At 52.2% G+C, this 14,572-nt stretch overlaps 1 protein-coding gene across 5 annotated transcripts in view; it reads left to right on the top strand.

The window, feature by feature from the left end:
• RUNX1 (RUNX family transcription factor 1) overlaps positions 1-14,572 on the top strand; it is a 188,018-nt gene that overhangs the window by 108,232 nt on the left and 65,214 nt on the right. For 4 of the 5 annotated variants that reach the window (XM_029082307.1, XM_029082306.1, XM_029082304.1 and 1 more), the window contains exons 3-4: positions 3,343-3,602; positions 10,490-10,646. In XM_029082307.1, coding sequence (XP_028938140.1) covers positions 3,343-3,602; positions 10,490-10,646 — 417 coding nt within the window. Of the gene's footprint in view, positions 1-1,674; positions 3,603-10,489; positions 10,647-14,572 lie in introns of those variants that run through there. The other variant, XM_029082305.2, reaches the window with a different exon arrangement.

Raw genomic sequence — 14,572 nt, 5'->3', positions numbered from 1 at the left:
CACACAGTAAGAGCTCATTACATACGATTGAATGAATATTACGCGCTGGGCACTGTACTAAGCGCTTATTAAAGATGATTGAATGAATGAATGAATACTAAGAGCTGGGCACTGTACTGAGCGCTTACTAAAGATGATTGGACGGATTAATGAGTAAATACTAAGAGCTGGGCACTGTACTGAGCGCTTACTAAGGATGATTGGATGGATGAATGAGTGAATACTAAGAGCTGGGCACCGTACTGAGCGCTTACTAAGGATGATTGGACGGATGAATGAATGAATACTAAGAGCTGGGCACTGTACTGAGCGCTGGGTTGCGAGACCCTGAGCCCCACGTGGAACAGGGACCGTGTCCCACCCAATTTGCTTGGATTCTTTCATTCAATAGTATTTACTGAGCGCTCACTATGTGCAGCTTGGAATGCACAATTCGGCTTGGATCCCCCTCGCCAGCGCTTCGCACACTGCCGGGCACATAGTAAGCGCTTCAGAAAATACCATAATTACCCCAAGTCAACCGACGCGGAGAGAAGTAAATGACGTTACAGCTGAAGCAGCGGGGCTCAGTGGAAAGAGCCCGGGCTAGGTAGTCAGAGGTCGTGGGTTTGAATCCCGACTCTGCCCCTTGTCAGCTGTGTGACTGTGGGCAAGTCACTTCACTTCTCTGTGTCTCAGTTACCTCATCTGTAAAATAGGGATTAACTGTGAGCCTCACGTGGGACAACCTGATTACCCTGTATCTATCCCAGCGCTTAGAACAGTGCTCTGCACATAGGAAGCGCTTAACAAATACCAACATTAATTCTCTGGGCCTCAGTTCCCTCATCTGGAAAATGGGGATTAACGGTGAGCCTCACGTGGGACAACCTGATGACCCTGTATCTCCCCCAGCGCTTAGAACAGTGCTCTGCACATAGGAAGCGCCTCACAAATACCAATAGTATTCTCTGGGCCTCAGTTCCCTCATCTGTAAAATGGGGATGAAGACTGGGAGCCTCATGTGGGACAACCTGTCGACCCTGTATCTACCCCAGCGCTTAGACCATTCATTCATTCATTCATTCATTCATTCATTCATTCATTCATTCAATAGTATTGACGGAGCGCTTACTATGCGCAGAGCACTGTACTAAGCGCTTGGAATGGACAGATCGGTAACAGAGACAGTCCCCGCCCTAGAACAGCGCTCTGTTAAGTGCTTAACAAATACCAAGGGCCTAACAAACACCAACGTTCTCAGGAGGGGCGGGGTGTCTGCAGAGGTGGACGGGGCCGAAAGGGAAGGGCGTTTCAGAGCGTTGCGGGGAGTGTGCCGCGGCGCGCTGCGCTTCTCATCGACACATTACGGGAGCCGGGCCGGACGGTAGCGCGGCGGCTCGCGGACCCGTTCCCGGCGCGCGCGAGGCGGGCGGGCGCGAGCCCGCGCCCCGCCCCGGAGAGGCCGCTGATTGGCCGGCGCCCTCCCCTTATGCAAATGAGCTCGGGGAATGCCATTCCTCCGGCCTTCTTACTGTAAAAGCCAATTTCATTTCCAGTCAATCTCATTCATAGAGCCAGAAGGCGCGGGCAGGACCGGCATCCTCCGCGGCGGCGGCGGCGGCGGCGGCGGCCAACAAACCGTCCTTGCAGCGGCGCGCCGGGCCCGGCGGGACCGCCCGCTCCACCCGCTCCACCCGCTCCACCCGCTCCACCCCACTCCTTCCAACCGGAAAGAATCGCAAGACTTTTCCAAAAAAGAACCCCCCGCCCCCAAACAAGCGAGCTCTCGCTATCGAATCATCCCGCTTATTCCTCCGACTCACCTCCCTCGCTCGCATGGGAGAGCGCTGCTTTTAGGTGGGGGGGGGGGGGGAAGAGCACCCACCACCACCTCTCTTGGGTTTTTTCTTTTGACCGTTTTAACGAGCTGTCGTCCGGGCCGGATCCCGTCCTCTCCTGGCTGCGAACTTTTGGTGGCTTTTTTTTTGTGGTTGTTTCTCTCTCTGCGGGTGCCTGTGAGTTTTTGTGATTTTTTTTTTTTTTGACAACCCCGCCGGAGGAGGGGGTGTGTTGTGTTTTTTGGGGTTTTTTTTTGCAGGAACGCTTCGCAGGCGCTAGGGTGGCCGCAGCCCGGCGCCCGTGTTGAGCTCCAGGGGCTTTGAGGCCGAAAGCAGCCGCTTCCACCTGCTGCGGTTTAAAGCCGGCTCTGCCTCTCTCCGGAGAGATCGGTGGTTTAAACCGAACCGGGGGAAGATCGTCAGATATTGCAAAAGTCGGCCGGGACTCAAGGAGCCGGGGAGGACCGGCGGGGGCCTTCCGAAGAGTGTTGCGTGTGCGTGTTCGGGTGCCCGCCCGACACCTAAAAGCACACGGGAACCCCCACGTTTAACCAACACCCCCCTAAAAAAAAAAAACAAGTTCTGGGAGCGAGACAGCGGCGACTTCTTTCCCCCCTCCACCCCTTCCCCCAAACTTTCCGGGCACGGAAGCGTCCTGCGAGAATTTCTTCGGAAGATGATGACCGATGCTCCTCCGGTCCGGCTACCGCAGCTGATTTTCAAGGCCGCTTAAAAAAAAAAATCATAATCATAATCCGTATCCGGCAGCGAACATTAATGGATTTCTGTTGTGTTTAAATCCTCCCAAGATTCTCTTGTAAATATTTGATGAAGTCTAGCGTATGCATGCGGGTGCCTATGGCTACAGGCGTATATAGTGCTGACCTTCGGGAGACTCGGTTTGGACGTTGCCTTTGAGGTCTCGAAACGATCTTAACGGGTGGAAGGCGGCCCCGCGTATGGACGGGCCCGATGTATTTTGTCTTCTATCGGGACTTTAGAAAAATCACCTGGAAAAAACTCACAGGCGATCGGCCGCTGGAAAGTCCCCGGGCGTGCGCGTCGGGCGGTGCGTGCGAGAGACGGGAGTTTGGGGGGTGGCCCGGGCTGATCCCTCCCGGCCTCAAACGATTTTAGGAAGCTCCTGGGAGTCGTGCGGCCAACGGGAAGCAGGAATCCCACCCGATCCCGAACTCGGAGACTTCAAAGGAGAAGGAAGAGGGGGTTGGCTTCGGGGCCCCATCGTCGATTCCCCGCCAACGCGCGTCCCGAGGCCCAGGAGGGAGAGAGGCGCTCCCGCCCCCCAAGTTGCCGACGCTTTTCCGATTTTGCCTCCTCTCCCGGGACCGCCCTTAGGGATAGTAGGGATTTAGCCTCTACTTAGTCCTCCGTCCCCTGCCCCGTCTCCCGCCCTCGTTTCATGTGGGCCCGGCCGGGACCGGTCGCCGAAGCCCGCCCTCCGTCGCCCCTCTTTTGGGAGAGTTTTGACTCAAAAGGCCTGTTGTGATGCGTATCCCCGTAGATACCGGGACCAGCCGCCGCTTCACGCCGCCCTCCACCACCCTGAGCCCCGGCAAGATGAGCGAGACGCTCCCGCTGGCGGGGCAGGACGGGGGCGGCGCCGCCCTGCTGGGGGGTAAACTGAGGAACGCCGACCGGACCATGGTCGACGTGCTGGCCGACCACCCGGGAGAGCTCGTCCGCACCGACAGCCCCAACTTCCTCTGCTCCGTGCTGCCCACCCACTGGAGGTGTAACAAGACCTTGCCCATCGCCTTCAAGGTAGGCCAAGCTCCCTCTTTTTCCCACCCTCGAGGGGGGCGAGTTGGGCAGGGAGAGGGGAGGGTCACTGAGGGGGTCGGGGGGGGAGGGAGGAAAGAGGGACCGATGAGGACAGGCCGGTGGCTGTCTGCCTCTTTTCTTTGGTGGTCCCTCTGCCCCCCTCTAATGATGATGGTATTTGTTAAGCGCCTACCACGGGCCCTCTGCCCCCCTCTGATGATAATGATGGTATTTGCTAAGCGCCTACCACGGGCCGTGGGTCCGTTGCCCCCCTCAGATGATAACGATGATGGCATTTGTTAAGCGCCTACTACGGGCCTTGAGCCCATTACCCTCCTCTAATGATAATGATGATGGCATTTGTTAAGCGCCCACTTTGAGCCGTGAGCCCTTGGCCCCTTTCTAATAATAATGATGGCATTTGTTAAGCGCCTACTACGGGCCGTGAGCCCATTACCCCCCTCTAATGATGATGATGATGGTATTTGTTAAGCGCCTACTTCGTGCCGTGAGCCCTCTGCCCCCCTCTGATAATGATGATGGCATTTGTTAAGCGCCTGCTACGGGCCGTGAGCTCTTTGCCCCCTTTTCATAACAATAATGATGGTATTTGTTAAGCAACTACTACGGGCCGTGAGCCCATTGCCCCCTCCTAATAATAAGAGAATAGAATAATAATAAGAGAAGCAGCGTGGCACAGTGGAAAGAGCCCGGGCTTGGGAGTCAGAGGTCATGGGTTCCAGTGCCGGCCCCGCCGCTTGTCAGCCGGGTGACTTTGGGCAACTCACTTCGCTTCTCTGTGCCTCGGTTCCCTCATCTGGAAAATGGGGATTAAGACCGTGAGCCCCATGTGGGACAACTTGATTACCTTCTATCTACCCAGCCCTTAGAACAGTGCTTAGCAAATACCAAAATTATTATCATTGATGAGGATGGTATTTGTGAAGCGCTTACTACGTGCCGTCAGCCCATTTCTGGGGAGAGATTATCTGTTGCCAAATTGTACTTTGCAAATCCGTAGTACGGCGCTCAGCACACAGGCAGCGCTCAGTAAATACGATCGCATGGATGACTGAATGTTTTCAGGTGAGGGTGGTGATTGCGAAGCGTTTGCTAGGTGCCAGGCTCTGTAGTAAGCGCTGGGGTGGATCCAAGGCACTCGGCTTGTCTGCTGGTTGACGCTGGGCCAGTCAATTCATTTCTCTGGGCCTCAGTGACCTGGTCTGTAAAACGGGGATAGAGACCGGGATCCCCACGTGGGACGGGGACCCTGTCCACCCCGATTCGCTCGGAGCCGCCCCAGCGCTTAGTACGGTGCCTGCCACATAGTAAGCGCCTAGTGATAATGATGGCATTTGTTAAGCGCTCACTATGTGCAAAGCACCGTTTGCTCTGCACATAGTAAGCGCTCAGTTAATACGATTGAGTGAATGAATGAACAAAATGCCATCCTTATCGTTACTGTTATAATTACTGAGCGCCTCCCGGGCGCAGAGCACTGTACTGAGCGCCTAGGAGTCAGGAACGGCGGCCGCGAAGCGGACGGAGACGGACTAGTCGGAGCGAAGCAGTTGGGGCCTGGGACAGCTTAGTTAAAGCCCCAGCTTTAATTAAGTGAAGTAACTGCCTCCACCCCGCTCAGTTTCCCCCTTCGGCCCAAGGCCCTGGGACCCCCCCCCCCCAATACCTATTATCCTAATTATTCTAACAATTCCCACTTCTCCACCCTCCCTATAACGCGGTGGCAGCCACGAATCCGCTCTCTCCCCTCCCCAGAATCCCAACCCGGGACTCCTCCTTCTCCAGAAACCGGACTGGCCCGGCCCCGGGGGTGTGAACAGCGCTTGGCACATAGTAAGCACTTACCAAATGCCATCATTCGTATTATTAGGGAGGACCCCGGAGAGTCCCCTCTCCAGGAAATGGGAGGGGGGGATCCCGGGGTCCCTCAGTGTCCAGCCTGGCGTAGTGGGCAGAGCCCGGGCCTGCGAGTCAGGAGGTCCTGGGTTCCAATCCCGACTCCGCCACTTGTCTGGTGGGTGACCTGGGGCCTGTCATTTCACTTCTCTGGGCCTCAGTGACCTCATCTGTAAAACGGGGATGGAGATCGGGAACCCCGTGCGGGACAGGGACCGGGTACAACCCGCTTTGCTTGTCTCCACCCCGGCGCTTAGTACGGTGCCCGGCACAGAGGAAGCGCTTAACAAATAGCATAATCGTCACCATCCCGAGCTCCGGGTGGAGGAGAGGGTTTCAGCAAAGGTCTCCCCCGGGTGGGGGGGGCCTTATTTCATTCATTCGTTCGATCGCATTTCATTCATTCAGCCGCTCCTATTTTAGGCAGCGCTTACTGGGTGCCGAGCGCTGTACTAAGCGCTTGGAAAGTACAATACAGCAATTAAAAGAGACAATCTCTGCCTCCAAAGGGTTTACTTTGGGAGCAGATTAATTCAATCGTATTTATGGAGCGCTTACTGTGTGCAGAGCACTGGACTAAGCGCTTGGAATGGACAGTTCGGCAACAGATAGAGTCCATCCCCTTGCCAGCCCCTTGCCACCCGCTCGGACCTTCGCCAAGCCGGGCACCGGGGCGGGTGCCAGGGCCGCTGGGCACGGGAGACGGGCCTTCCCTCCCTCCCGACCTTCGGGGGACATTCCCAGGGTTTTCCCAGGGTCTTCCCGGGGGAGGGAATCTGCTCCCTTTGCTCCTTGGCACTAGGAAGGAAGGGAATTTGGGGAGGCATCGAGCTGGAGGGTCGGCCTTCCTGGGTCCCCCCTCCATCCCCTCGCCCCGATCCCCCCGAGGGCGCTTGCCAGGGTCCGGGTGGGAGGGGAGGTCCTGCCCGAGGGCGTCTCCCCCATCCCCGTCCACCCCCCGCCGCCCGATTTCGGGGCAGGCTCAAGTGCGCTCCAAGGACCGGCCCACCGCGGCGCCGGCACCAAAGGGAAAGGAGGAAGGAAGGGGCAAAATGCAATAATAATAATAATTAAAAGATAAAAGGGGGCGAGGAAGAGGTGTTGCTTTCCAGGCCCCTTTTCGCCCCCGCGTTGATTTCCGTTGCTCCCCCAATTTGGGCCCCCGGCTGGGGGGGGTAGAGGTGACCCAAGCTGTTAGGATCATCCCCCACCCCCGGGGTCCCGAAATCAGGCGGAGCACCCATTCGTTTCTCGGAAACGAAAGGAGGCGGCGGGGCAGAGACAACCCACGGCCGCGGTGCCAGGAGAGGCCCAACCGGGAAAACCACCAGGTGGTGGAAAAGGGGTGCCCCCTCAGCCGGACCCCAAAGCTGTCTCCAGAAACCCCATGGAGGGGGAAATGGGCAGGGATGGTCTCTATCTGTTGCCGAATTGTCCATTCCAAGCGCTTAGTACAGTGCTCTGCACATAGTAAGCTCTCAGTAAATACGATTGAATGAATGAATGAAAGGAAAAGCACATCCTAGACCCCTTTCCTCATTTCCCACCTCCCCCAGCCCACCCCGGGGGCCAACAGCTCCCCTCCCAAAAAAAGACTTGGGGAAAAGACTCCTGAACTTCGACTGTGCTGGATGCTGTCCTTTAAGAGACCCGAGCCCCTTCCCACGATCAGAGCTTTGGAGAGAGAAAATTCCCAGCCTCCTCACCCACCCCCAAGCAGATTTTTAAGAGGACAAGCCACGAGTGCGAATCCAGAACTGTGTAGATCTTTGAACGTCTCCAGGAACGGCAAGGAGCTGCTGTGGTTTGGGTCGGCCAGCATCACCAGCCTCGCCACTTAGAAAGCCTGATGAGTTGGATTCAGAATTCCACTCCACGGCCGTCTTTGGAAATGCTGGAAAATTAAGGGATTGAAACTAAATGAATTGTAACCGGGGTTTAGGAGTAATGAGGGTTTATTTAAAAGGCTAGTTTGGAGCTGTGCTCGGACTAGTGAGGAGCAGCTTTGGGCCCTCCGGCTGGCTACGGAAGGGTTGATTTTCTGTCTAGTTCGCTGATATTTCTTTAAAAACAGAGCAGTAAAAGAAAAAAAAAAGGAATTACAAGATATCGCTGGCCAGCAAGTCCCTTCTTGTCTGTTTAGTCTGCTTCGTAATGTAAATGTTTGTATTTCTGTACCTATTGTTTATGGCTTTTCAATCCAGTTTCTCTCTTTTTCTTTGAAAAGTTAGAAACTTTTTCATTCTTCTTTTTCAAATTGCCTCTGTTGGCGATCGTGCCCGCGGGGTATTGGAAGGAAAAAGTTGTATTTAAAAAACCTTTTTAACCTGTACGCTTGCGTGTATGAGAGCTCGAGTGGCCCGTTCCAAATCCTGGGAATAATATTGATTGGATTCGTGTGGGCCCCGAAACCCCGGGCATACACGAGGCCCTCCCCCGGTACAGTCCGAACATCAGTCCTACCGCTTCGGATTCTTTCGCTCCAAATGATGTCTTTGTTCTGCATTTCCTAGGCGGGGTGAGGATACAGTGGTCAGTTTGGACAGCCAAATTGCCAAAGACCCCACTGTTAGGAAGAATGGAAAAAAAAAAGAAAAGCACAGAGACGAGACATTTGAGAGGGAAATCTGTTGTGAAGGTGATCCAGACCACATGTCGTGGATCGTATTTTAAAGTAACAAAAAGAATAATGATGATGATAAATCCGAGAGTCAACAATGCGCTCTTCACCCTGAAAGACTTGTTGGTTGACCCAGACGCAGTATATTGACTAAATCCTGTGAACCAAATAAGGAAGCTCGGGTCAACGTAGAGAGAAGGGGAGAAGGAAGCCAGTCTACAGTCTGTGCTCAGAGAGGGCATATCAACATTATGAGCTAAGCTAAATATGGGGAAGTGAAACCAATGAAAAATCAAGAAAATATAGAAGAGATCCAGCAGAACCGACACAGAGCCGCCAAAAGAAACATTTTCAAATAACCATTCCCTGTGAGCAAAACTACTGAGCAAGGAAACAGACAGGCTGGGGTGGTTTGTGGAAACAAAGGGCTTGTCTTATTGCTGTTCAAAATTAAATGTGATATAGAGGTTTTGGGAAGAGTCTCGTAGACCTAAACAGAGGGAGCCCTAGTGACAGAAAGCCAAGAGGTATTTAAAAAGAAACCGGAGAAATCAGCAGCTACAGATTTTTAGGGCTTTAAACAACAGGCAGAAGACCCAATTCTTGGATGAGATGGAGCTGGGGGTGGGGAGAGTGGGGGAAGAGATAAGAGGAAGGGAAAGATGCTCACATAGTTTAGGATACCGTAAATCTGCTGGTCGGGGCCTGGGAAAGAATGTCACTAACTTCAGACAGGTGAAGGGTTGGCTACTGTGTGAGGAGCCAGATCTTCCCAATACCCTTAACTGCAGGGTTGAGTCCGTTATGATTTAATGAGGGGAGGAAAAAAAAACACGCCGCCATTTTGAAGACAGCGGGAATCATCAGAGAAGGACATGAAAGAGAAAGGAGGTGGATGGAGATTTGTGGCGATCCAGAGTCCGATATTGAATGAAAATCAAAATAAGGGAAAATCCCCTTGAAGAATCTCAGCTGAAAAAGTTGGTCAAAAGTTCGGCCCCTGGCCGAGTAAAACCAAGGAGGAAAACTAATGGCGGATTGTTGGGGTTCAGGGTTCCTTCACCCGACAATCCAGAGGAAAAACAAATAAGAATAAAATAAAAAGAAAATAGCCATTACAAGATTAGGGGAGGACCCAGAGTGGTTTCAGGGCCAGCTGCCCACCTTCGGCTTCACCCCCACTGGGAAAGGGAGAGCAATATCGGGGAAATGGAAGCAGGCCGGCCCTAAAAACCATCTGTGAATGAATGAAATTGCCACGTGATCAGAACGTTTTGGTCACTTGGGCAGAACCTCTTAAAACTAGGCCAATAGAGGACAGGAGAGGGTGACAAGATGAATTTCCCCAAGACAGTTTAAAATAGTCATGAAGATGGTTGAGAAACTCAAAGTCGTCAAGACCAAATTGAATCTAAATGCTATCAGTTGGGGTGATGGCACCTAACAGCTAAAAGCCAGGGAGTTTCAGGTGTTGGGGAACCTGGAGCGAGCGAGACATTCTCCGCCGTTTGCTTTCATGGGCTAGAAAGACATAGAGTTTGCAGAGAGAGAGCATAACATTACCAGTTACTGTTCCATCTTTAACCAGAATTCATTTTCCATGGTACTGAGTGAGAGATGGAAGCCATAAGCTTTCTGCATTTAATTTTTTAAAGTAAGTGGTAATATAAGTGCAAATGTCTATTTGCTGTTGATCTCCAAATTTGTACCAAGCCACATCTGTAACTTGCTCAATAATCTTGAGGGCCTCCTTCAGCCTAAAAATAATAATGAACAGAATCACCATTGTAGCTCCCCGTTGTAATGGGAAATTATCCTTAAAAACATCTCCCCCAAAAAAAGATTTGTTGGGGACCCTAAACCAAACCGAGCCAGTGTCGCGACACAGAAATTCAGATTGGCAGAGGGAAATTCCGAGCCCTCAGAAGCCCAATAAAGCAAAAAATTGACATATATGAAGTCCTCTTGTGCAGTTGATCATTTGTAGACTAGCAGTCAGATGATTCTGGGGCATTTGCAACTTGCCTTTCGGTCTGGCATCCGAATCTTGTCTATTTGACTCCGCAGGTTGTTTCCGGGGGATAGTTCCCATGTGGGTGGGCTTCCCACTTGGAAATCCCTTTGAACCCTGCAAGATTAATTTGAAAGTGCCGCACCCCTCGAACAGCTGTTTGGCTCTTGACAGAGCTGGGCTGGAAGTAAGCAGTGATTGCTGTTCCTTTGAAAAGTAGAAATCTCGACCCACGCTTAAATTTAGAAAGTTAAACCCCTAACAGTGGCAGAGAGAGTCCACCACTAAAACTGACCAAAGCTTCTTTCCTTCTTCCTGTTTTCACCCCACTCATTTTAGGTGGTGGCTTTGGGAGATGTTCCCGACGGGACTTTGGTCACCGTAATGGCCGGGAATGATGAAAATTACTCCGCAGAACTGAGAAATGCAACGGCAGCCATGAAAAATCAAGTCGCAAGATTCAACGACCTCAGATTTGTGGGTCGGAGCGGAAGAGGTACGTGCATGCATCTCCATGGCTGTAAATGTCTTTGTGGCTGAATAAATATGTGGTTTTGCTGACCAGATATTTCACGTACCTCCATAGTGACTAGCTGTTTAGGCGACCTCCCGATTTCCGGGCCCACGGAACCCGGGAGGCTTTGGGTCTTTTCTGGCTTTGGCGTTTCAAGAGCTGAGATGGTATTTTACCTGTTTGCGGCACTCAGGAAGATTGGTTTGAGAACGGGTTTAAGATTGCCAAAGGACGGATCGGATATTTCGGGACACGACTAGGTGATTTAATTTCTATTTGAAAATAGAATCCGGTAAATCGGAGGCCATTACTGGGAGAATAGTCATCTGAAATTTTGTGGCAAGCTTGGCTCGGGACTCCCAGTTCCTCCTGGGAGCAGGTGTGCTTAATCGTGGAGAGTGTAGGTAATATCTGGGCTGTGGGATCATGGCAGCAGCATTTTTTCAAAAACGGTCCTGTGTGGCCCATCCTGGATCTTTTCTGCTTTGATGGTGAGGACAGCGGGCCCAAATTTAGACACTGTGATTAACGCCAGTGTGGACCTGACCCATCTGGGTGTAAGGCTTGCCGTGGGTCCCTCAGACCGACGTACAGTGGGAGAACCCAGTATTTTCTTTAGTTTTAGTGAGCCTCTCGGTCCAAAAGCAGCACAGAAGAGCAAAGCCGCGAAAGGACAATGTCGTTCGTATAATACTGTACAGCAGCTTGAATTTTCTCCGTGTCGGGGTGGATGGTATCAAGCGAGCAAGCTTTTGGGTTTGGAGGTGTTTAGGACTGGTTAGTTCTTTTGGTTTTTTAGAAGGGAGGTGGTCCGGTCAGCCTTTCACATTTTTCTCTAAGCACTGTATTTCTCTCTTGATTTAGATATGACCTGATTTTTAAAACAGCTGACATATAGGGAAGGGGTGTCCATTTAAGGGGCTGGTACGACAGATTAGGGAAGTTTCACTTCTGTGGTCTGAGCCTGGAATACACTTCTTGAGACCTGAAGTGCTTATGAAGGGTACTTCAAAGGCCAGTTTTTGTTCACATTTTGAGAAACAAATATGACCAAAAATTGCACACCGAGTTGGATAAATAAGATGCTGCTAGCCCTTATTTACCAAGAATATGCAGGTAGAACCCAGAGGCCTGCTCTCATTAAATAAGTAGTCTCAGATAGAAGGATAATTTTTTGTTGTATGTTGTTTTTTTCAATCTTAGCTCTTTGGGACACCTGCAAAATGGCACGGTTGGGGAAAAAAAAAAACCCTGAGATTCATCGTACTAGGGATAATAACAGGGTAATGCAGACCAAATGACATCAATTTCTTGAACGCATGAATGAGGCTGTAATGTAGAAAGGTATCAGTCATTAAACATGTTCACTTGTTATATGGAAGGTCCCCACCTTTCAGTAAATGGAATTTGCATTATGATTCAGAGATGTGTATTTAGAAAACATTTGAAGACTTCAGATGAATAGCTGGCAAAGTGGTGGAGAAGCTCATAAAAGGAAAAAAAAAAAGAGTTTACAGTTTATTTCCTCACCAGACCAGGCGAGCACAGCGCAATCATGGTTATCTCCTGGCTGATTTTTAAGGTTGGGATTTGAGATCCGAGGAAGAGAGGTAGTTTTTTCCAGGGAGATTTTGTCTGGCTCGATCCCTGTTTACGCTTTATCAGAGAGGCGCTTTTCATCCCAAAAAAAGCCTCCGGACGTGCTTGAGGTGCTCCTACCGCCCACCACGATCTTATAAATGGGGTTATTTTTGGAGATTTGCCTGGTTTTATTTTTTGGGGCGGGGGGGGAATGACAAATAATGAGATAATTAGGAAAGTTTGCCCGCTCCCTTCTCAGTCTCACAGATCTAATCGCCTCCGCCCCTTTGGCGAGCCCTCTTTTGAGTGGGTGACCCATGCAACAGCGAGAGCTGTTTTCCAAAGGTGTGAATTTGTTTGCCTCCGAGTGCGTGATTTTTGCCGTGCCGTGGCCCTTTCTACGGGTGCCTACACCCCAGGGAGCTCACCCTATCAGTAGGCACGGCTCCCCGGGCACCTCGGAGCAGGAAGACGAATCGAAACTCCGTCTCTGCCGGGCGTAGTGTTTGTGTTGGAGCTGGCTCAGCTTTCCCACCTGTGACCGCGAGAGGCCCATCATCTGGACGAGCCCCTAATTGAGCATTTGAGTCAGTTACGGTCACTGGGCTCTTTGTGCCCTAAGTGATTTCTAATCACCGCCGCAGCAGAGTGAGAAAGGGCTTTCAGCTGGGACAATTCAAGGCAATTTCTCCCTTTCCTTCAATCCGCGTCAAGTAGAATTTCAGATTTTGCCCTTCCGAAGCCTGCCGGAATGCTGGCAATTTGCTTCCATTACTGGGAGAGGAGACGATTCTCACTAATTTTAACAATTAGTTGTAATTCTTTCTCCGGCCCGAATCCCATTCCTTTTAAAGTATCATTACCTCCTATTAAGGGATCTTAAAACTATCTACGGTTTCACGTGCTGATCTTTTTCCACTGTGTGCACCAAAACATGCAATTAACATGGGCCCGCCACAGAGCCGGGGGAGGAGGGGAAAATTCTCCCAGGATCAGGTCAGTTTTGCTCTTCTGTCGGTCTTGGTTGGGTTTGAGAGAAGGCCCGTCTGGGGTTCCGCCTTGAGGAGGGAGAGCACCTCTTTCCTTCACTGAATGCCAACAGATTGGAAGAGCAGAGTCCCACAGACCCAGAGAGGCGGTGAGCTTGGTTTTCTCTCTCCCTCTCCCTCTTTCGTGGTCTTGATCTTTCTCTCTCCCTCTCCCTCTCGCTCCCTCTCCCTCTGCCCTACAACACCAATCTGTCTGGGCACTGGCCGGCAGCCAGGATCACCGCTCCTCACCTCAGGTTCAACAGGAGACTGGGAAAACCTGCCCGTCTGGCTTTTCGAAGGCCTTTGCCGAGCTCTCCCCCAAAACTGTAGTTTAAGACATTGGCGCCTCCGAGCCTCCTTGTCCGATCGTGGCCCTCTCCCGCTTAATTCACTAATGTTCCCATTTTGTTTTCGATCAGACATCGGTTAGCCCTCTCCCGACCAGACGAAGTCTGGCCTCCTTGGGCCTGGCGGTAGTTCTCGGGGACGGAGCGGAGGCCGCAACTCTGAGGAAGCCAGACCCAGAGGGCACTCTCTTTCCGCCGGGGAATCGGGAGGCCAAATTTGGAAACAAAGCAAAATCCTTCGGGTCTAAAGCTACAGTCAGCTGGGAATCTGTGGGTTGCGAGGGTCACCATGGTTTTTGGGGGGAGCCCAAGAGAAGGCCAAGCGACCACATGGAGAGACACGGAAAGGAGGAATCGTGCTGCACCGTGGAAATGGCTTCAGTTTGCCTTCGCATCGCTAGGCGGTCGGCCCCGATTAAACGTCCCCGGAAACATCGTCACGGGTTTAGCCGAGGAGATTGCTCAGTCGTTTTCAGAACCGGTAGGCCACTGGAGTTCCTGTGCCCTCTGCCTCCCGCTCCCTGAGAAGGATCGGAGGCCCCTCGAGGTGTCTCTTGCCCACCATTTTGTAGGTCCCGAGGTTTCAGTCTGGCTGGATGGATGGGACTCGGCAGGGATCTCTCCCCCTGAGAACCGACCCAACTTTCCATTATCCCAGAGCCTTCTTCTGCGAGCCTGGGTCTCGGAATCGGGCAAGCGCTGGTTGGAGGGACCAGGAGAGGAGGCCCAGTTCAAAGCCGTTCAACGCCCACAGCGGAAACGCCCGCCAATGGCCATCTCTGGCAAAGGCCGTGGGCACGGGCGCGGCCTCCCGCAGTACCGCAGTGCGGAATCCAGGACCCGCCCCTCACTTCTCAGGCTAAACCTTCTCCCGCCCGGCGCCATGTCGGGAGCGGGACTTGGATTTCTTCTTGGAAACTGGGCTTCAAATTTATCTCGCCTCACACCT

The sequence above is a fragment of the Ornithorhynchus anatinus genome, chromosome 17 (assembly GCF_004115215.2).
Source record: "Ornithorhynchus anatinus isolate Pmale09 chromosome 17, mOrnAna1.pri.v4, whole genome shotgun sequence".
In the NCBI taxonomy this organism is placed as follows: Eukaryota; Metazoa; Chordata; class Mammalia; order Monotremata; family Ornithorhynchidae; genus Ornithorhynchus; species Ornithorhynchus anatinus.
Note: the sequence above shows the minus strand (reverse complement) of the source record. Positions and strands in the feature narration are given on the sequence as shown.